This window comes from Photinus pyralis, unplaced genomic scaffold, assembly GCF_008802855.1.
Source record: "Photinus pyralis isolate 1611_PpyrPB1 unplaced genomic scaffold, Ppyr1.3 Ppyr1.4_LG5, whole genome shotgun sequence".
Lineage (NCBI taxonomy): Eukaryota > Metazoa > Arthropoda > Insecta > Coleoptera > Lampyridae > Photinus > Photinus pyralis.
Window position 1 is genome coordinate 25,285,237 of NW_022170596.1, and position 23,508 is coordinate 25,308,744.

The 23,508-nt window shown below is 36.2% G+C and overlaps 1 protein-coding gene across 2 annotated transcripts in view; it reads right to left on the reverse strand.

Moving 5' to 3' along the window:
* LOC116170836 (ras-associated and pleckstrin homology domains-containing protein 1-like) overlaps nt 1-23,508 on the reverse strand; it is a 96,027-nt gene that overhangs the window by 2,052 nt on the left and 70,467 nt on the right. For both annotated transcript variants that reach the window (XM_031487363.1, XM_031487362.1), the window contains 5 exons: nt 3,474-3,678; nt 1,484-1,728; nt 1,198-1,432; nt 756-1,141; nt 41-704 (listed from right to left, as the gene is read on the reverse strand). In XM_031487363.1, coding sequence (XP_031343223.1) covers nt 41-704; nt 756-1,141; nt 1,198-1,432; nt 1,484-1,728; nt 3,474-3,678 — 1,735 coding nt within the window. The remainder of the gene's footprint in view (nt 1-40; nt 705-755; nt 1,142-1,197; nt 1,433-1,483; nt 1,729-3,473; nt 3,679-23,508) is intronic.

Consider the following 23,508-nt stretch of genomic DNA (forward strand, 5'->3'; position numbering starts at 1 on the left):
AAGCTATAACGGACTGTGAGTGATTGAAGAACAGAATTACCTGAGTTTGTGTATGAAACCGGACTAGAAGGTAAAGGTGTAGATTCGCCTTCTTCCCTTGTCTCCCCAACTTCTTTTAGTTGTCTGGTGATATTAGTCAGTGGAAGGCTAGGTTTCATCGAAGGTTTGCGTTTGATGGTTCCCATTGGGAATTCGGATTCGAAGGCGTTTTCGCAACTGGAAGGTGCACCATCGGACATGCACCCACTGGAGCTGGAACTACTCGCTCTGCTGTGTCTGCCCGAGCTTACTTCGCTGAGTGCAGAGTATGTGTCGCTTTGGGTGCCATATCCTTCACTGCCGCTATATCGGAAGCACTCAACACGTGGAAGAACTTCGGAATGAGTTGGATTATTTTGCGTAGGTGTGGTGGCGTTGGATTGAACAGCTATGGAACTAACCGAACAGCTTCGAGCGTGTGCCAGTTTGTCAAGATCTTCCTGTGCCAATTCGTCCATTAACATTCGATAGTTATCCATAAGTTGTCGTCCGTGTTTAGCAATGCGTATTCCTATAACCCAGCGTTCTAATGTGTACATATCCTCCGCGCAAAGATATTTGATATATTTAGTAGATTTGGGTTCTTGCAGTCGCGGGTGTTTTATTGCAAAGCAATGATCAGTTGGTGCTTTGTATTTCTTCTTCCACCCCAATCCATAGTAAACCTGCAACGAAAGGTTTAGGCATCATGCATTACGTGATTGAGCATAACTTACTTGATTGACGTCAAAAGTGGTCAGACAAATTAAATCTTTGGTCGTTTTTGGTTTCTCCTTCTGAAAATAATATAATCCGGAAGCGCGAAGTACAAAATGATATTTCTTCCAACCCTTCTTAGAATCCGATTTAAGATACAAAGGCCCCTCGACTTGCGGAATGGTCTGTGACGTGGACGCAAAAAATTCCTCTAACAACATACTACGCGAATGCTCGTCATAGTCGGTATTGTCACGTTTATCACTGGAGGATAACAAAAATTTTTCAGGCTGTGAAAAAAGCAAGGTTTTATCCGGCCTTTCCGCAAAGTAAATCTTATTTTTAGAATCTCTAGTCCACAACATTAAATTGTCTACTAATAACTCATGGTCTTCGTAAACTCTCTCTGAAACCAATAAAATTAACCTTCGCCCATCATAGGGTCCACGACCTTATACTAACCCATATATAAATCGGGTAAATGTTCTACTATTGCCCACTTTGGATCCATTTGCACGTGATTTTTATCGGCTAACAATCTAGTTATATAAGCGCATATCATTTTCTCATCAACTAACAACGACTTTGCGGAACCATCCACCGTAAAGACCTTCACAAATAATTTTTGTATGTTCGCTTCCTTAATTTTTTCCATTGCCATTCTAATCTTCTCGGATTTGGCCCTGCTTGCTTCATCCTACGATTAGCAAAGACGGTTACACACACAACATTTTCAGGAAAAACTTACTTGTCCACTTTGCGAAGGTAACTGAAGCGTTTGAGGTTTGGGCCCACCACCCCCGCTGCTTGCCGATGACTCGCTTGATAGCATAGAAACGGTATCACTAAATGCAGAATCATTATCGGGCGAATCGGTTCTGCCGGAATCAGTCTTAAGCATCAGATCGCTCTCTCCTGGATCAAGTTTCAATCTTGGACCCTCTGAACACGACCGCGTATGCGTTCTCGATTGGTGCGCCTGTTTGGGTAAATCTGAAACGAAGCATTCCCATTAACACCTCACACGCCATCAACATAATTCATTACAGAAATTACGACGCGACGTAAAAAATCCTATTACGTTGCCTAAGCTTTCCAATAAATATTGTTAAATAACACACTATAAAATCCCCACAATAGCACGGGTAGTAAAAATTGATATTTCAAACGTTTATCTACAAAGGACAGAGCCACACTAACGTAAATTGTAAATGTAATCGCATCTTGCGACACAATACCTACACTTCTATTAAACTGTCCCATCTAATAATCTCCAGTTAAATCGTTTAATTTTCTTAATGCTGTTGAACTTATTGGCGTGGGCTATTTATAATGTATTCATATTCTTTGAACGCGAATTTCACAAAAATAAATTCAAACTAGATTTTCGACCCTTCTTCAGTGCAATTTTCCCTACACCTACCGGAACGGCAAGAACATGAAAGTCCTGTCTAGCATTCACATTGAGGATCGTGGTGTGGTATGGACATTCTGTGAATGTTTAATGGACATATACAGTACATAAAAGATTATTTTGTGCTATCCTGGGTATAGGATTGAGAACCCATCTAACATGCCCTATGTGTGATCATGGAATGCTTGCGTAACATATCAAACGTTCGATGAAGAATCTACTCTAAGGTCAATTTATTAACCTAAGCAGCTTAGCTAACTTGCTATTGATCACTAAAAATCATTCTGTGTCAGTATGATCTGTGGGTGGGAACTTTCCACACAGGAAAGATATTACCTCTGTACATATTTAATGGAGGGTCATCTAGCTTTCCCGACCTTAGTGTATCAATCCATATGTTTGTCAATTTATTAACCTTAACCTCCAGACATTATTAACAATAAAAACAATTGTGTCACTATAAACAATATATGAAAAATTGCTCAGAAGGAGCTCATAAATCCCCCATCGGGTAATGAGAAAAACTGTGGCGCACAAGAAAATGTGACAGAACGAGGTCTGTCTCAGATCAATTGGGAAAAAAATGTTCTTCATATCACGGCATCTCGATAAATGTAAGTTATAGCCTTCCAAATCATCTCAAATCGTCTAGGAAATGAAGTTTCGTATTAGATTTTGAGCTGCAGAATCATATAGCAAGAGTACATAACTGTACATTATTTCCTCTAAAAAAGGACTTGATCTCAAATCGACTGAAGGTTTTTTTTAGTAAAGCGTAAATATTATATTCGATTGAAAGGGGTTGTTTCAGATAGACATGAAGGGGATTAATCTTAATAGATGTTGGTCTGTAGGGTCTGCATTTGAGTAGGAGAACTTCAGGTTGCAGTATACCACATTCTTGGAGAAAAATAGTTTAACTAGTAATTAGACCACTTGACGATTTACCATGTAACAAGGAATGCATGAATACTCCTTGTACAATGCAACAAATCCATTGGGCCTCAATAAAGTCGATTTTATTTTTTATTAGGGGGAAAGGTGCTTAATGGATAGGCCCAATTATATACCCAATTACTATAATTAATGGACTTTTTCACAGGGAGAACTTACTAACTGTTTTAATTAAAACATCATAAACGAGAGTATCGTCCATAAACATTTAACCAAATGTGGCAATAAACTAAATGTGTGCACCCGTTCGACACATAAAATCGAATTACCAAAAATTCCCCCTAGCTTCTGGCAGTAGTGTCAGTAGTTGAAGTAGATAGTACAAATTCGGAAAGTACAACATAAAAATGATAAAACGAAAACCATTTACCTGATATACGTTTATCTCTTGCATTTCCAATTTCCCTTTCACATTGCGTTTCGAGTGCACATAGTTCGCCGAGTATTGCGTCCAAATCGACATCTTGCGAATCTTCTAAATTGGCCATCGAAAAGCGATAGCTATCAATTCGCGGCGCCGATATTTCCGCATTTAGAGGTCTCAGCTGTCCGCTGGAACTTACGCTGTCTAGGCCCTGCAAATAAAAGGACATTTAAAATTAGATCCACCCCCGAGCGCGATAAGCAATCAATTTTAAATTCTTTCGTGTTTAGATTAAAACCCCAAAGGGCGTTCATTTCCCCCAGCTAATAATTCGGAAAAGGTAAGTAGCGAGATTGGTGCCGTGCACTTTTTTAAGAAAGTAATTACATTGACGAAAACGTTCGGCCTAAATATGCACTCGATGCATAAACAATAACTAAAAATAACGTCATTGTAATGATGGCATTTAAACCTTTCAAAGAATGTCCTACCGGAAACTGGCAAACACTTGCACAATATTCGGGAAACAAACGAATTTCTAATTGCATTTTAATGACAATTTTACCTAGAAAGCTACTGTTGCACCTTTTACCCGCTTCGGTCTCATGCGAAAGAAAATCGCTAAAAACGCAATTCCGAGATTTCTAAACGTTATTTGGCATTTTTTTAAACCCAGCCAAATTTCTCTTTGATGCCGAATCAATTGTTAATTGCAGCTTGTTTCAAATTCAGTGAACCGACGATATCAAATCAGCCGGGCTGGAAAAACTCAAGACATCCGTTTCGAAAGAGGATTATTTGCAAAAGAAAAATGAATGTAATTTATTAAAGCACATTTACGTTAATGAATCGCTGCCGGTTGTAATTTGAATTAATTCGTCTTCGCAATGAATGTAATTAAAAATGTCTTGTCCCGAAATTCATCAATATTAATGCGCTAGGAATTTTTCATGCAAAAGATTCCTGCGGTGAAATTTAGAGGCTTTCAAATAAAGACTAAGAGAATAAAGGATCCCCTTAGATTTTATGAGTGGGGAAAGCAGTGTAGGGTATGAACCACTGAAGATGGTAGAATCGCGTCAAATATTGCACACTTAAAAAGCAAATTTGTTTCGTTTACAGCAAATAAAATACTTATCGGTTCAACAAAAACGAAATGATCACTTTTTAGCGCATTTCCACAAAAATAAAAAAAATGCCCTATTGTGGCCACTTTGTCCGTCCGTCCGCTCGTTTTGCGACGCTACTAGTTCTTTATCTTAAGAGCTATTGTTCTACTTTTTTCGCTATTTGGTTCGTTATGGTGTCGAGTCTTGTACCAAGGAAGGAATTTTTTCTGTACCGCTTACAAAAAAAGTTATTGTAAAAAAAACAAAAAACCGTTTTTTACATGTTCCATATTTTTACCGATCCTAGAGATTGTTTATAATTTCGCATTGCTATCTGTCGTCTGCCTGTTGGTCTGTCCGTCTGTTCCTTTGTCTGTCTGTCCATCTATCTGTCCGTGTGAACGATAACTTTGTTTAGAAATGTTCGATTGCTTTTACATCTCCGTTAGCTATGAACTGAATTGCATGAAATTCAATATGGGCATAGCTTTAGCCATATAATACGCAATGCCAAAAGTTGAATCGAATCGATTCCAAATTCACAGTGCCCTTTTCGCATCTCGACCATTTATAAACCGAATTGCAAACTTTTTTACTTATAAAAGTATTTGAATGAAATTTGATACATAGGCACTTAGAATAACGGAAAATCAAACGCCAATTTCAAAATTTGGTTTTGCGCATGCGCAGTAACAACTTTTTTGTTTATGGAAGAATTTAAATGAAATTTTATACATAGGCACATGGAATAAAGGAAAATCAAACGCCAGTTTCAAAATTTGGTTTTGCGCATGCGCAGTGCTAACTTTTTTATTTATGGAAGAATTTAAATGAAATGTGATACATAGGCACTTGGAATAAATGAAAATCTAGCGCCAGTTTCAAAATTTTATTTTGCGCATGCGCAGTGCCAACTTTTTTATCTATGGAAGCATTTAAGTGAAATTTGGTATTTAGGCGCTTGGAACAAAGGAAAATCTAACATTAGTTTCAAAATTTAGGTTTGCGCATGCGCAGTTCCAACTTTCTTATTTAGAAATGCATTGAAATGAAATTCTTCTTATAAACTGAAATTGAAATAGCATGTCCAAAATGGATTGCTCATGTGCAACGCTATCTCTCATATTTGTGGCCGGATTTTTACGATTTTAACAGAAGTTGCATCTTACAAATGGGAAATGAATGTAAGTGGAAATGCGCTTTATGTAAATCGTTTACGATTACTTTTTAACTTGTTTACTTATAAAAGTGTACTAATGTCTAGTACCAAATATGCAAACAAGTAAGAAGGTTTTCGCCCCAAAGGCGCCTTTTCCATCTGTCGGTGTTGTTTTTCCTTTTAGAAATTTTTGTAATATCCTCTTTTTATCGCTTTTGGATATTATACAATTTAGATAAGGTATAGAAGTAGGACACATCTGGGCGTTTGCGATAAGAAGTTTCGTTTGGGGCGTTCCGTCGTGATTGGCGATTTATTTTAAAATTCGCGTTTACATTTTTTTACGCTAAAATTCAATCAGCTCTACTTGTTTTGTTGAAGACGCAGTTCGTCATTTTTTTTATAATAAATCTGTGCAGAAGAATGTTAACCAAAGTTGTGGAAGATGTTCAACGCGTTTTGTCCGTTTACGGAAAAAGTTTCAACGAATTGAAAAAGGAAGCAGTTGAAATATCTGCATGACATTAATTAACACCCTGTATATTGTGCTATTTTTCTCCGCTCCGTTTTATCTCATTTCTTATCTGCATTTTACCCCTGTGCATTTGCGGTTTAATTCGCGAGATCAACTGGGGTCAATTAAAATATTTTTTAATGACGAATTTGATTCGAGTTTTGATAGTAGTTTTGCCTTTAATAGACGGAAATGATTTAATTTAATTAATTTAATTATTTCTTTGAAATTAGGCTTTGATTTTGAGTAATTAATTAATTAAAGCACTCGATTTAATTAAAATTCTGGGAATCGGGTCAATTTGCGAATGTGACCAATTATTTATTGCAATGAAATTAATTTAATTCAATATTAGAAATATACAATTTCTTCAATATCACTATAATAATGTAACGGCCACCCGAAATAAAATCCAAGATGGACGCTTTGCTGCCCCTCTTCTACTGTTGAACATCACGCCGTTTTAATAATTAAATAAACAGCATCGAAACGGAAAAATCTGAAATTTCATTTTTCGACGCCAAATATAGCGCCTAACGAACGCTTTTACCACCCGCACCTTAGTAAGGGGGATATTGCATTAGGGTAAAAAATGACCCCCACTTTTTTTTTACGGCAATACATATTTTGAAGCACCAGGAATCCGCATCAAACAAAATCTCGATGATGACTGATTCTATTGAAATCAAATTTGGTACACATACTCTTAGGCATAAAAGGGCGGTGCGAGTAGTATCTGCGCTAGCTACAGCAATTTTTTTAGGGAATTTAAAGAGCTTTCATTTTGTAAGTATAAGTGGTTATGGAAAAGTTCATAGTTTTAGAGATATTGAGGAAAAACAGAAAAGAAGAACCTAACATTCAAAATTGCGGCATGCCCCCCCCCCCAAACATTTGGGGTTTTTGGATACGTTTAAGACATTTTGGTAAGATATTGACTGGGCTATTCTGAGTTTTCCTAAACACGAATTTTCTTTAGAGTATCTAGTGATTGTATTTCGACAGAGGTGCGGATATACTGAAAGAATTTTTTGGGAGCGAATATTCTGGGGACGGATATTTTGGAAGCAAATACTACAAAGGAAAACATTCCATGAACGCATTTTCATTTTTGAAGGGGCGAGAGCGCTCTTAGAGATGAATATTCCTGGCGCGAGCATTCAGGGACAAAACCACCCACATTCACAAACAGTTATAAGTGCTCTTTAGTGATCAAGGCTCTTCTACGTAAAGAATTGAATCAGTCTACCCCAAAACATAAAAAGCAACGAGCAATAGCTAAGAATTATTTACAATACGCAAAATATTATTTATCTTAAATAAACAAATATAGCAAAGGAGCTCTTGGGTATGGCATTTCGTATTATACTGGTTAAAGAGATGCTCATTTCGAATTTCCTTCCATATTTTACTTATTCCTTATTTTCCTTATTACCTATATTGCAAATTCACGAACTCCGATCTACAAATTTGATCAAGTCCATTCGTTTTCGAGATATCGTACTGACGGACAGACACCGCAAAATTATGAAATCGCTAGGAGCTCATTAATAAGGAATGAAACACTGCACAAAAGCCTGGAAACCAACCTTTCTCATTACAGACCTGTTTTATTGCAGACATTATGAGAACCGCGGCATCCTGGTTAGTGTCACGTTGTTAGCGCAGACCCGTGTATCCTGGAGGGACTTGTTCTGGCATAAAGACATCATTTGAATATGCTAACATTAGAACATACACGAGTTATGCCACCCTGACGATACATATGATATCGCTAGAGCTATGCCCAGTTTGAATTTCATGCAATTCGGTTCACAAGTAACAGAGATGTCAAAAGGGCTTTCCTTATTTCTTGCCCTACATTGGTAATGCACGAATTCCGATCTACAAATTTCGCAAGGAATCCACCCGCCAAATTTCATCGTAATCGGTCCATCCGTTCTCTTTTGAATTGATGGACATGAAGCTATCGAGCGAACGAGCGATCGGACGATAGGGAGAAAGTATAAGTGCGTCTTAACAACTTCCTAGTAGAACAATAGGAAACTCGGCGTTTCCTGCATTTAAAGTACGTAGAGGTATACCTCATCCAGGCGTGATATTGAAATTATATCTCTATCCCTTAGTTAAGGATACAAATGTTATAAAATATGAACGAATAATTGGTACCTTTTTAAGAGCTAACATTCCTAAATTGAATTGAATTAACAAATTTCCTTCCGAAAGAAATAGCTCGGCAACTTCATCTTGCGTACATAACTAACGCTTATATTTCCACCAAAGCGATCCCTTATAATATGCAGTATATTTCTCAAGGGCTCTATAGTATCAAAGAATACTTTGCTTTGAATCGGTTGACAGTGACAGAAACCACGCGTGATGCAAATGTTGAAATACTTTAAAGGCAATGTGGGGTGGACTACGTTTCGTGATCGTTTTCGCGAATTCAAGGTAGGGAGATTAAGGGATTGTATTTCGTTCTTGTCTAAATTTTTCCTTGTATTATGAATATCAAAACTACATCTTCACTGAAAACCGTGCAAAGTAGAAGTATACTTTAGTCAAAGTTGTTACTTTAGGTTTAGGGGTTGAGGTGGGTTACACTTTCTGATAGTTGTAGAGAGTGGGGTAGATTGAGGCCTGTGGTTTTTGTTTAAATTGTGTCTTTCAATATTCAATTTTATATTTTTGCAAACTAATACTACAGATGCAAATCTATTGCTAATGCTATTGCTAACTGCACGCGAATAAGTAAGTGGCCATGATAAAATTGCCGTTTGTACTGACCAAGGAAGATTACTATATAACCGCAAATTTACAACGAATCCTTTTCCATTTACCATAATTACAGTATTGTTGCGGTTGATTAAAGCCTTACGAAGCATTTAACATTTACAACTTCTGCGCGAGAGGAAGTTGCCATACAAAGTACAACGTCTCTGAAAAATCGATCATAGGAAAGATAAACGAAATGAATCACGTAGTAGCATTACAGACTGACGAAGAAATTGTGTGGAAGACGACGATTAACAGCAAATAAACGAAATGGCCCTTTGTCACAATCGTGGTGTGAAACAGCAGAACAATTGTATTGGGTGTTTTATGTCCGTAGTTGTTTACCCGATTTAACAGATCCTCTTCAAGCTATTATTTATTATTGACTAAATGATCACACGACACCACTACACAAGCACAACACACCCATTTTTGAATCAAACACAAAGACACCTACAGAAAAAGCAGGAAAAGTTCGAAATTTTGACCTCGCCTATTAGTGGGAACAAAGATTATTAACACATCAAAATGAAACACGTTTTATACGGCGCCATAAAAATGAATTCCTTTTGGTATTTTAATTTGTGGAACGAAAACATTGAGACAAAATTTGATTAGGCCCAATACGAAATCTAATTTAAAATTTGGTGGTTAACGTTACCTACAGTGCCCAAAACGGTAATTACAACGGTTAATTTATTGTACTCCGGCACGATAAAAATAATATACTTAATAATAAATTTTTTAAAAAATGTATTTGGGTGTACCCAATTTAGGAATGTAATTCTTTAAACTGTTACGTTGTAATCTGATTGAAATAGTCGCAGTCAACGATCTTTTACACTAACAAAAATTTGGAAAACCAAACCATATTTTTGTACAAAAGATCAACTACCTTGCTTAAGAGATGCCCGATGCATATTTGCATAAAACGTACGTTATTAATATTTATTTGTTGCGATACCATCTGCATAATTTAGGCAATTTCGGGTTTGGCAAATCTCTAAGAATCTAAAATTAAAGTGAATTTGTATCCTGGTACCGGTGCTGTTTTTAATTAGATTCTAACAATAAAACCACCGTACAAATGGTTGCGAAAGTGTATTGCTAAAATAAGTGGTCAATCAAATAATCCATTAATTGCAAAAAGGTGTCGACTGGATTAATCTATCGCATAAACAATTTGTAGAACAGGATCCCATTGCAAAAAATACGCGAAAGTCTGTGTGAACATTGGATGAAATCGAATGCAATAATGAATGCACACATTAACAATATGCAAAAATATGCTTATTATAAACAGGAGTACGACAAAATCGCTAATTTTGAATAAATTTTAATTTAAAATGTCAAACCGTGAAAACCGTGAAAAAATCTTATCAAACTAAACATTCAAACAGAGAAGTCATAACATTTCTCAGCTATACTAGAAATCTGTCGATCAAAAAGATGAAAATACCATAATTTCCCAGATAGGTAGCAGTTTTCATTAATGGAAAAATAGTTGAAATCTCAACGTGCTGCATTTCCAAAAAAACTGTTATAAGACGTAAACTAATATGGCAAAACCTAACAATACGGCGAAACAATAAGAGAAAACCGATTTTAAAAAAATAAAACCAAATTGACCATATTTGGAAAGTAATTTCATCAAACGCTGCTTGAAATTAGTAATAAAAGGTTACTACCATGGCGCATTTTCTGAACCATAAAAGGATAAAAGAGTCTATAAACGGAAATGGCCAAAAGCAACAAGTAAAATACTTTTGAGGTAACTTGAAACGATTTTTGTTCGGTTTATAAGAAAATTAATGGGTGATAAATGTAGTCCAAATGCCTACTGTTCTAATCTAATGTTTAAATTATGCATTGAAATATTGAAAGCTTTTCTACACTTTCCTAGACAATAAAATTGAATGACTGGTCAGTGGTCATGTCCCGTATATTTATTTTCTTCCCGTCCGCCAAGACAACGCGATTTATCGCTTCCTCCAACGAAACTGGTAACACGAGTAAATTTAGAATTGCTAAAAAAATACCCTGCGAAATACCCAAAATACAAGAAATTTGTTTGGGCTAGCTCTAAATGTCCTTATTTCATTTTATTCCATTTGAAAAAACCCCTTGTGTGTATTGAAGTGATGTTGAAGACAAACAGGCGAAAAACCAACGCAAGGCCGAACAGAAAAACAACCTTTTAATCAATCGAAAAAACTAGTGTGTAGGTATTTTTATTACGAATTTTAGGAGTGTAATACCTATGTGTCATATTATACAGATAATCAGTTTCATAAAGCCTTTTTTTTGTATTGTTACGCACAAATTTAGTAATAACAATATTTCATGCAGCGATACTAAACGAAAGTTTGACGAACAAATTAGATTTAAATTTTCAAAGTTAAGAGAAGTAAAAAAGATGAAAATTTAACTAACTAAGAACAGTGTACAAAAAAGTCAGCGATTCTAGGTACAAATACAAAAAATAGTTACTTATAGCAGAGCATTTTGAAAAAAAAATTGAATAGTACTAATTTCCAATCGTTCAAGCTAAAAGAATAACAAGATTAATTGCGTTAAAAATTCACTAAAAGTTCAAACCGCGGTTTTTTTGGGGTATACACTTCAATTCCTTACTTGGAACTTTCTACATGAATGGGACGAAAAAAGAAATCCGAGAAGAAATCATTCATACAACGTCGAGATAGCCGGTAGAGAATCAACCTATTAATTCCTCGATTAATTCGTTTAAGGTCTCTGTTTAGGTCATGAAAAGCAATCCATCCAATGACGTTGGCGATTAAAGACTAATTTCACCCACAAAATTAGAATTCGTAGTCGCGTAGTTTAGCCGGAAAATCGATTTTAATTCATTCATTTTTTAGCAAACTAGCGCGACTCCGCATGCTCGTTTTGCGGGATTACGTTTTAATTACACGGTGTAAATGTCAATAGATGGATGCATGAGGTGACCAACGGTAAAAATAACACGGCAGCCTATTTTTCCTTGTGCAATTTTTACTTTAGATCCTCCCATGATCTCAAGATAGGTAGTTTGTCTTTCTTCCAACGAAATTTGTGTATAAATAAATACTATGCGTTACCTCCTCGTCCTTTACCAAAAAGATGAACCAAACCCGTCCAGCCGTTACCTCGTAAAACTTCCAACGTACGCACGTACATACAGACGGAAAATTTTTCATTTATCCGCTTCTTGGGATGGTGTTACGAAATTCGCGCCCCTAGACAGTAGGGGCTTAATTCTGGAACAAACTGAATAGAAAACCCTATTACGCTCTTGCGATCAGACCAATACTTTTCAAGATACAATGTTTAAAGAAAAAATGAGAAAAAAATGATGAATTATTTTTTTTTTAATGAATGAGTAATAATAATACGAATGGCACAAGTAAATTTAAAGTATAATAGTGTCCACAATTGGCATGCATTATTTAACTTTCTGGTGTTATTTCATGTATTGCTTGGATTTTCAGTTATCATAATCTGGGCTAATGGAAATCCACTCGCAATAAGAACAAGGAATCATCAACCTACATTTAATTTAAATCTATTCGCGCCGCGTTTTATTATTTCTTATTAATTAAAAAAAAATAATTCTTCATTTCTTTCTCATTTTATTTGCAACCTTATATCTTGAAAAGTATTTATCTGATCAAAAAAGTTTAATAGGGTTTTATATTCAGCTTTATCTCAGAATTGAGCTCCCATTGTACGTGCGCGTGAATTTCGTTACACCCTGTATAACACACGACTCGTTGATAGCTGACCAAAGCGACGAATCCTGCAACTTGATTTTCGAAATCTACAGTTCTTTGACACGATTCATTGTTGACGACAAAGACATAGTTTATTGAATTGTTTGTTATTTTTCGTTACAAACCCCAAAAAATTCAACGAGATTTAAATGCAAAAAATTTAAATTTCTACAGAAATGCTTGTGGGTACAAATTACTCCTATATTAAATCTATAGGTACACTGTTTATTAATAATTTTTAACTAATTAATCAATTGTTTAAACAACAACGAAACTAACTTTGGTACAAATTTGTATAAAAATCGATTAGGTATGCCAACTTTATTTGTTTATTAAAAAAATTGGCGATTAACTAAGTGAAAGTGAACGGACCGAAATTTCAGAGAGCTTTGAGAAATATCCAAAGAGATTCTGAAAGTATAAAGTAAGATATCCATAAAAAAATCTAAAGACATTTTTCGAGAAGCCATTTCTCGATCATTCTGATGAATAGCCTATTATTAAAAATAGTCAAAACGATAGCATGTATAGGAGAATCCCGTTACCGTTAGGTTAAAATTTTAAATACCAAAAATGAAACTTGTTACTATTATGAGTATTTAAGCCACGCAGAAATACGGCTCATCAGTAGCCCCTGGCTGGTTCATTTAAACTCTTTGTATAGAAATATCTAAACTCATTTAATGAAAATGGAGATAATACTCGGCATAGGAGGAAATGTGTTATAACTGAATAGGACTGAGAATACTTAAACCGTTGAGAGAAAACTCAACGCTTAAACTGAGTGCCGTTTGCAATTCAGTTCGATTCTTGAAGTGCATTTCCTCAAATATCAAAGAGCACATACTACAAGTCAAGTGCAGACTGGATTATCTAAGAAACTTTTTAAACGCTCTTGTTACAACATCCCTTGAATTCGCACGCCTTGATCTTTCGTCTCAATGCCCACGCCAAGAACAAAACTGACTGAAAATACGTAAAGAAAGTGAAATTAAATTTACGTCATTCTATTTTGGGGTAGTGCAAGTGGTGCTTTGTAAAAAATCTCCCGAATTTAAAATTCATCGCGTTGTAAAGGAAAGGGGTTTCGAACAACAATAGAAAGCGAATCCCACTACAAACGTGGTAAAGGAGCATCTCTTCCACTACAATACAAAAAAATTGCACTTTAAAGCGTCATAAATTCAATGCAAGTTGGAATCTCTATGTTCGATCTGCCACTTCATATTTTAATGTCTGAAGTGGCTGACTACATTAGCACGAAACCCCACTTTTAATATAGGTACCTAAATCTTTACCCTTCTTTTATGTCATCGGCAGAGTTGCATATATTTACTGCTGCTTGCGACACGTTTTTCATGGAAACATTGATAAATTTCAAATTCAGATAGGGCTACGCATTTTACTGTTACGTAAGCAGATTAGAAAGATGTGATAAAAATAAACGCGCTTCCCAAGAGGGTTAATGGATATTCACCCTCGGGAATAATACGCAGTACTATCGATAAATCTACAACTCAACTTTATATTGAAGTGTTGCGAAAAACTAAATCGTCGGGACGTTTGTGTCTGCGTTGGTTTAATAATCGATCGGACTTTGACAATTACAGTAAATTACACTTTAATTGTCGGTAATCTAGTTTACATTACCGTGCACGTTTCAGGACAATGAACTGACCATACCTTCGTAAACTTCCAGGACCTGAACATTCGAGTGGTGGTTCACGGTGTCACGCACGGCTACATAAAACAATGACCCATATTCATCCTCTCACACCCTATTTTGTTAATAATTAATAATGTATATAATAACCGCGTGACTATCCCTTAATAATTACGAGAAATTAATTGACGTCGACAACTCGGCCCCGGATCCATTTAAATCTAAACCCTGTAACTCCTGAACGCAACGTGGTCCGAAAAACTAAAGCAAGCACACGTTTTTAAAAGAAACGAAAAACCGGTAAACGGCATGGACGGAGCAAAACCAGAAAAGTCAACGCGCTTCCGTGTATGACGTCATACTATCCCGGGAATCCTTCCGCAGCCTGATCCTTCCTATCCGAGTCCCGAGCACGTCAAGCATGAAAACAATCGGCTACTTTCGCCTTACAAAATCAAATAAATAAAAAACCAAATCGGCTTATTCCATACACAATTTGGCGTTTACAGAAAATTCAATATGTTGAACTCGCACACCCTCCCCGTCCTTTTCTTTTAATTATTATTCCCGAAGAATAGAAATTTACATCCAAAAGCCTAAGAACTTCCGGTTCGGTTAGGGCAATAACCGTTATGTCCGGTACCTATATCTTAAAAAAATTCAACCCCGGAAACACGTACCGCAACGAAAAGCGATGCGTGCCTTCAAATTTCTATGAATTTAAATGTCGACATTCATCTTGATGATTATAGACGTTTGTCTTATGTAATATTCTATTCTTCTGGGATTTCTTATGATTCCGAACATGTCGCGTGTGCCTAACGAACCATTTTCTTCGCCTCCTTTCAATTTTTCTTCGGCACATTGACATAATATTTACTTACCGCGTTTTCCTTTCCACGTTTCGTTGCTTCGGCCCCATTATTCTTCGATGGGATTCTGAGCGACGCTTAACGTCAGCAAAATGGACTGATCTGATGTCGGGATAGGATTTTATGTTCAACAAGTAATTCTACGAGTGCGAATGCGATTACAAACACGGTATTTGCTGAAGTAAACCTCTTGTCTTTCACCGCAGTTTCAGAATGAACTTTAAATATAAAAATAGGCTACGTAATTCGTTTTCTAGAACCCCTATTCAGTCTGCATGCGGCTTTTTACTAAACTGAAAATAAATATGAAGTCAGATGGCAAAGTTAAAAGGACGATATGGCGAAACGAGACGTGGTTCTGTTTAAAAAATAGGAAAAGTAGCCAAAAATTACAGTTCGTCTTTTGATTTCTTTGCTTTTGTAGTAATTTCAACGCAACTTCATTTGATTTCAAATGACTTATGCAGGAGATTCATTTCAATCAAAACGTCAACTTTATCAAATTCATTTATTTTATTTACAGCATGATGTTAAATTGACATTTTAATAGGTTTGAATGAGGGTCTTTTTGACTGTGCAGGTAGGTAGATAAAATAATCACTTTAACGGCTAGGATCGAAAAAGTGAAACAAATCATTGTGCATCTGTCATTCTTATTAAAAATGAGACGCGGAGCACGATATAAAATGAAGTTCAGAACAGAATACAATATTGTTCCCATGAAGACGACAGGAGAACCTAAGCTTGCTATTTTAGACGTCTGAATTAAATACCTACAGAATTTTCAAAAGTTCTATACTGATTTCTATGGCTTCTGTAATAAAATAAAGTTTTCTATTATATACTACGATAAAGGGAAACAAACCATCTCGTGAGTGTTTTCACTCGATGGTTAAATCATCCTTTTATCGTCTTATATAACAAATAACTATTATTTTGTGTTTGTCTTACTTTGGAAAATTAATTCATGACCAGACTGTCCAAATTTTTAAAAGATCTAAAAGCCTTTACAATGCTCTTGGAAACTTTTGTAAACTTTTAGAGAAACCCATTCCTTAAAGGTGCTGTTTTTGAAGCCTCTTAAAAAAGATTTTAAAAATTCATAACACATTTAAGGCTCTTGAAATCAATCAAAGATTTGCATAACCTCTTAAAAAGTGAAGATGATCTTAAGCTAATGAAAGTCTTGATTTTAAAGACGCACACAAACTTTTAAAGACATTTAATGGCTCAAGAGCTCTTAGAACTTCAAAGTACGTCTAACAAACACCTTAGATTTGGTTCCTAAACGTCTTTCACAAAGTTTTAAGAACTCTAAAAACCAATTAAAGTATTTAAACGCCGTTAGAAGGCTCTTGAAGTTATTTGCGACTCTTCATCTTCTTCAAAGAATTTGAAATCTGGTAGGCTTTCAAAGACTAAAGCAGTCATACAAGGTTTTACAAGTTCAATTAAGCACTTCTCGTGTTTTTGGTTTCTTGATTTTTACTATCAGAATCGCAATGCTTCCGCAACAGTTTGACGTATTTTGGGGGCAGGACAGTGATGCGATACGCAATGGAAGCCCATTCACGGAGATTGGCGAAGGAGCCGAAGACGAGTTCGGCACAAATTCCAACTGATTTGTTTCTTTTTCTCAAGAAAATGAAAAATCGCTCATAAATTCTGCTTGGTGTTTTGCGTTTACGTCTAAACATACCCATTGAGACATAGGCAATTTTGGTTTCTTCGTTTTTATTTTTTTATTTTATATTTTTTTGGGGGCAGGATAGTGATGCAATACTCAATTCATTAAAACATGCTTGGGGCATATAAGCGTTTTTGCTCAAGATTTTTTAAGGTTCTTAATAAGAACTTTCGTCTACAACTTACAAGGGCAAACATTTAAATAAGTTAAATAGTATATACCAAGAGTCTCCTATATTAGTCGAAAAACAAAAGCGGTTTAGGAGGTGATAATCCTGCACTTCGAACCGGATGCAAAGGACAGAATATGTGGTCAACGCATGGGAATAAGGAGATGGTGGCAAAAATTCCCGTTTTGTCCGAAAAATAAAAGTCTTGGCAAATTTTAGCAGTCTAACTTTGTGTCTGTCGTCAGGTATGTATCACACGTTTGTACTGTGTTTGTTTTATAACGTTATATTTTGTGTACATCGTCATCATCATTCTCACATTGAATAAATTATTTATCTGTAAACAGTACAAAAGTATTGATTGAATTCATAACGTACGATTTAAGTAATATAAACAAGCCTCATGTTTTTCGCGTTATTTTGTTTTGGGTCTACTATTGTTCGTATTCCTATTACTATTACATTTTTGTGTTCTATCATGAACTTCATGGTAAATATTAATTCATTGATGTCTGTTACATGCTCTTGGCCCGAGGTTTAATTTTTATTTTTGTTTGGATCAGCTATCTGGAAGGCAGTTAATTGTTTGTTGTATGTATTGACTTGTTGTTTGTAAACTAAGATTTTTCGCCGTGAAGAGAAACAGGGATGATAATACTGTAACCATGTTAGTTACGACATCTAAGGCTGTGACTATAGACAACAAATTTCCGCACGAGGGTCCAATGTTACCTATCCAAGGGTGGGACTCACTAGCGTCCCGATTTTTTTGTTAAAGTTTTATTCTTCTGCCTTCTTTAGAATTTTTGCCACCTGCTCACCTCACCCATTGCGCACTCAATTTGTTTATAACCTGAACTGAAACCGACCAACAAAATTTTTACAATTTCTGTGTTTTACTTTGCGTTCTTACTTCAGGTCATAGCGTTGTTTACAACTAACGTAAGGGGCGATTTTAAATTTAAGCGGGATTCGTTTTTGTTGGAAATTCCGGTGGCCATTTTGAAACGTCGCCGGGTTGATTTTACTACAGTGTGAAGTTAGCGTAAAACCTGGAGATTAAGTACACTACCTACAGTTTTTCAAAAATGTTTTTAAATGCTCGATATTCGTGAACTCGGCGGTGACTGACTGCAGTCAACGTCTGCTTTTTATATTATAAGACATATGACAGTCTAAGACATTTTTTCGTATCTAGTTCGGTTTACCATCCGTTTTGAAATAAATGAACGTGATCGTGATTTTGGTAAGAAAAGTCCGTAAGTCTTCACTAGCGGAAGTGTACATGTGCCGTCTTTTTCTTAAGTTCAACGCCTACGTAGGTAACTGCTTCAAAATTGCACATTATCCATTTTATACGTTAAAGATACAAGAAAGATTTTAAAGGCTTTTAGGAATTCATAAAAACTCTTAAAAGCAGGTCTCCTACACGCCCTTAAAGCAGAATTTTCAAAGTACTTTCAAACGAATAAAATGATCTCATAGCCTCTAGAAAGCTTTAGGAGTTTCCCTCCCTAAAACTCGCCAGAAAGAATTCCCCTTCACCCCCGCCAATTCCACAACACCATGTAGCGCATCTCAGGCGCCGAACAGAAGAGAAAGAGGAAGACCAGGGTGTTGCAATTGAGTCAAATTGTCCCAACACCGTCCTCCAAACCAACCACCTCCCGTGGCCCAACCCGGACTCAGAGACAGGCTCCTAAAGGCAACTCCGAGCAGGTGGGCAAACGGGTACGTGACGAGAAAAAGATGCGGAAGATTTTGCACCGACCCAAACGCGCCGTCAAAGAAGGGCAGACCACCGCCTCAAACAAGGTGGGTGTCAACAAGACGGGAGCACCCTTCAATCGTACCTACACGCTAGCTGCCGAGAGGCATGTCAAAGTAGCGATCGTAAATACCAATAATCCCCTAAACCAGATGATCTGGAAGTGGTAAAGCGGCGCTTGGAAGCGCAGAATTTCTGGGCATGGGTAGGAAGCTGGTGAATAATTCGCTTCTGAAAAATACTCGCTCCTTGAATACATCTCTGGAACATTGGGGATCAAGAAAATTGCGGCGGAATTGTCACCCCCAAAAACCGCTTTGGCACCGATAAATTCGATAACGTAGTAAAGTATTCGTTGTAGGAATAATCGCCCAATTTTATGAAAATTTGGTCCTGGAATATATGCTTCCCAGTTTCTTTATTTCGCCTTGCTAACATCGATTACGAAACCTTGGTTTCAGAATATTCCTCACCAAAAATCTACCCGTGAAACTTTACTCAAGCAATAATCGAAAAATTCGAAGCAAGAAAATACCCAGTGTGGGCCAAAATATTTTATAAAAAACCCACATAGATCTATTGAACCATTTATCCATTAATCAATCCTCCGGGGATTGTAGACACCCATGATTTCCTTAACGAGCGGTGGTTGAGGCAACCTCACGGTTAGTAAAAGTGTATGACGTCCAAAATCAAAATATGCACGAATTTCTCCAAAATCAAAATATGCACGAATTTCTCTTCGTGACTTTAAGATGTAAACGCAACATCATGACATATGGGGGAGGATTTTAATTAATCATCGCCAAAGTAGCTTAAAAATTCATTGAGGGGTTGAAATGATTGATAATCTGTTGGCATTTTGACTGATTTCGCGTGACATTGCAACTTTCAGATGGATCTAACTTTTTTTCGGTTACAGTATTTGAAAGGGTGGATCAATATTGTAAGTGAACAATACAATTTCGTTACTCGCCGCTAAACTATTTGGGAATTTAAGGTGCTCGCATAAATAGTGTAAAAGTGTAAGCATGTAACGGTTAGGCAATAAAAAAGAGATAAAAGCTACAAAAGAAAAAAGTTTCCACATAGAAGGAAATGTAATTTTTTCACCAACGACACAAAAGGCCGCGGTAGGCAATATTAAAACTCTTCCCCAATTTGTCTTTTAGTAAAAAAAATGTACGCCATATTAGTTTTTATTACCTTCTGCGTCGGTATAACAGCTTGCATGCAAACAGTTTTATATTACAAGGAAAAAATAGGCCAACTGCAATGGAAAATATTTACATAACAACCCTTGACCAAATAAGAACAGAAAATTACAGTCGGTTGGCCTAGATTTAAAAATGGAAGAGGTATACGACAATGCTACAGATCAATGACAGTAGGTAGAGAAAAACGTGGGTGCGCTTTTACGATTATTTCCATTCATTCATAGTTAAATAACAAAATAATTTAGGGATGGACTCGAACGAACGACTGCCCGAAGTACAGAAGCAAATTGGCTTTATCAGAACGTCAAAAACATCGTGGGATTAATTTTGAGAGTGATGAAACCATTGACACGTTTTACTATACCTAAATTTCATAAATATGCACTTGACACCTTTATGGGAGCATTTCATCAATTTATAGCACGAAAATTCCATTTGGAGGATCGTTGGTGATAAAGTAAGTTCTAAAATTTTTCATTTTATATTGCGAAACGCACATCTGGAAATTTGAAAATGCTCTTCATAATTTTCCTTCATCGCGCCGGATAAATAAATTATGGGATCGAGTGTTTTTACATTCAACTCTTGCATAATGTAATTCATTTAAATTACGGTCGTTAAAAAATAAAAACGTGTATATATTTTAGAAGAAGCCGTAAAGTGGATTTAATTAACTTTGCAGGGGTCGACATTATATCACTTCTAACTTGGGATTTTTTTAACCGAAAAGCATGCGTGGGTAGACTTTTCGAAATTAAAGAGCCACGCCCGTGTTGTTACAAGTAAATCTCCACCGCGCCCCCGTTCGCAATATCTAAATGTCATATTAAATTATTACAGGTGAAGCAATTCCATTTTTCTACAAACACCGAATTTCAAAATTTAATTATAATGAAATTTTTAACGGGGTTAAAATTTGCGGATATTTTGCCATTGCAGTTAACAACCTAGCGCGATGTTCAGGGGTGGACACGTGCATCTCGCATAATGGGGTAAAACACAAAGTAACGAGGGTGCAAACTCGTGCCGTATCATTAGATATAACACTGAAAGGGTTAATTTATCGCCCACTTCCATAACTCTGAAAAGTTCGCTCTATAGATACAGATTTAATCAATTTATCACTTCGCTTCTTGTTTGAAAAGATTTTCGACGACATTTTCAAACAGCGTTGCGTCGGACAACAAGATAAGTTTTCACGGCTTTCCGACAGGAAAACTAATTATACAATATCTAAAACCGCAACAACTGCGACACAATCCTCGAAAAAGAGAAACCAGAACAAAACGTAATGTTCGCGCTTTCCCTTCAGTTGCCCAACTCCGCTCAGATACGGAAAGATTTACAAAATTTCCAAATAGAAATTCTAATTTCGTTTTACTTTTTGAATAAAACCCACGAGTTGAACTTTAGTCACCCCCCATACATCTAATTCTAGATTTGTTCAACAAAATCCCGGTAATGAAGATGGATGCGTTTGTAGTTTTAATACAAATTGAGCCCCGAGGGAAATAGTAACCCTTGAAAGTGTATGAAAATTATATGGTGGTTTAATTATTCAGTAACAGGCGCGATAAAGAATCTAATCAAACTGATTACACGCCGTTATTGGACTTTTAAAGTTTAATGTATCGTTGCGTGCGTGTGCCAAATGTTTGCCATGAAAAATGTACCTACTGATCTCAACCCGGAAACTTATGCTCTGTGAACATACAACCCCAAATCTAGGTAATTGCTTGCAACAATGCATTCACTGATTTTGGTGAAAAAAGGGGGATGATTCCTGGATATGTAGGTACGAATTGCATACCTATTGCGTCCAGCGTTAGGTTCTTCAAATTTTCAATTCCAATACACTGGAATGTTTGCCGAAAGAATTTAGGACAATTTAGATCCAGACGACTTGATACACTACAAAAAATTATCATTCCTAAAAGTAGTCCCCTTTAGTCCTTGACAAATATCAGACTAGATCACTCTTAATCACACAAAACTTTTCAACTTGCGCGGTTTCTATGAGGCAAAAGCGGCTTGCAATTCCGAAAAATACTACAATTCACTGCTAGTCGGATTTCGGCAGTTTTGCAAGAGAATTTGAGAGAATAGGTACAGGAACTATGGAGGAATGCGGTGGATTTTTAGTTTTTTCAATGAGATAGAGATTTGTGGTGGCGTAGTAACCAATTTTAGAGCACCGTTTCTGAGATTTGACCCAAACCCAAAGTTGGTATTTTGAAATGCAACACCCTGTGTATCTTAACGTCAATTTTTTGCACTCTTGTCTCTTGTGCGAAATAGCAGAGTGCGACATCAACGAAAAAATCCTATAATCCAATCCGGCCCAATTGTGAATATAAACCATCCGAAGACACACAGAGACACATACAAAAAATTTCATGAAAATCCGTTAAGTCGTTTAGGAGTTCAGTCACAAACATACGTACAGAAGAATTCTATATACAGTACGTTTCAGATAATGGGTCACCTCAATACCTCTTTTATTTAGCGATATACGAAAAATTGTCAAATAGAGTTTTGTATTATCGCATGTTCAAACTTTCGGTATCATTTTAACCGAAAATCTATTCAACTTTTGTTTTTCAAATACAATGCCTATGTTTTTTACGATATTTGAAAAGAGCAATCAATTTTATGTACGACAACATAACATATGCATATGGTTGATATACAAAAAAATGGAGAAATTCGTCATTCAATATTTATAAAATTTATGAAATCTAGTATGCCGTGTGCCATATCACACAGAAAAGACCTACAATATCTTGTTCAATGTTCCGTTTTGAAGATTTATTTTTGCACGATAGGATCTCCTCGTGTTATGTAACAGTCTCCGTGCATACTGACAGCATACATTTCATCAATTTTCTAAATATTGAATAACGAATTTTTTGAATTTTTTTTTGTATATCAACCATATGCTTATTTTATGTTTGCGTACAGCAAATTGATTATTCTTTTCAAATACCGCAAAAAGCATAGGCATTGCACTTGGAAAACAAAAGATTCATCGATGTCCTGTTAGACCGGAAGTGATACCGGAAGTTGGAATATTCGATCAATCAGATCGTAATGTCACATATAAAACTATATTAAAAAATTTTTTCGTATTTCGCCAAATAAAAGCGATATTGAGGTGACCCTCTTACCTCAAACGCACTGTATAATTCGAGATTTCGAGAACTTCCAAGGAAGACCGACGTTTTCTATATAAGCAAATCGAGTCAGTTCTCACATCGATGGGAAGTCAATTATTATTAAGCTCCCGCTCGTATTATGTTATAAATTACCCTCGAAATTACCTAATCTATTTCAAG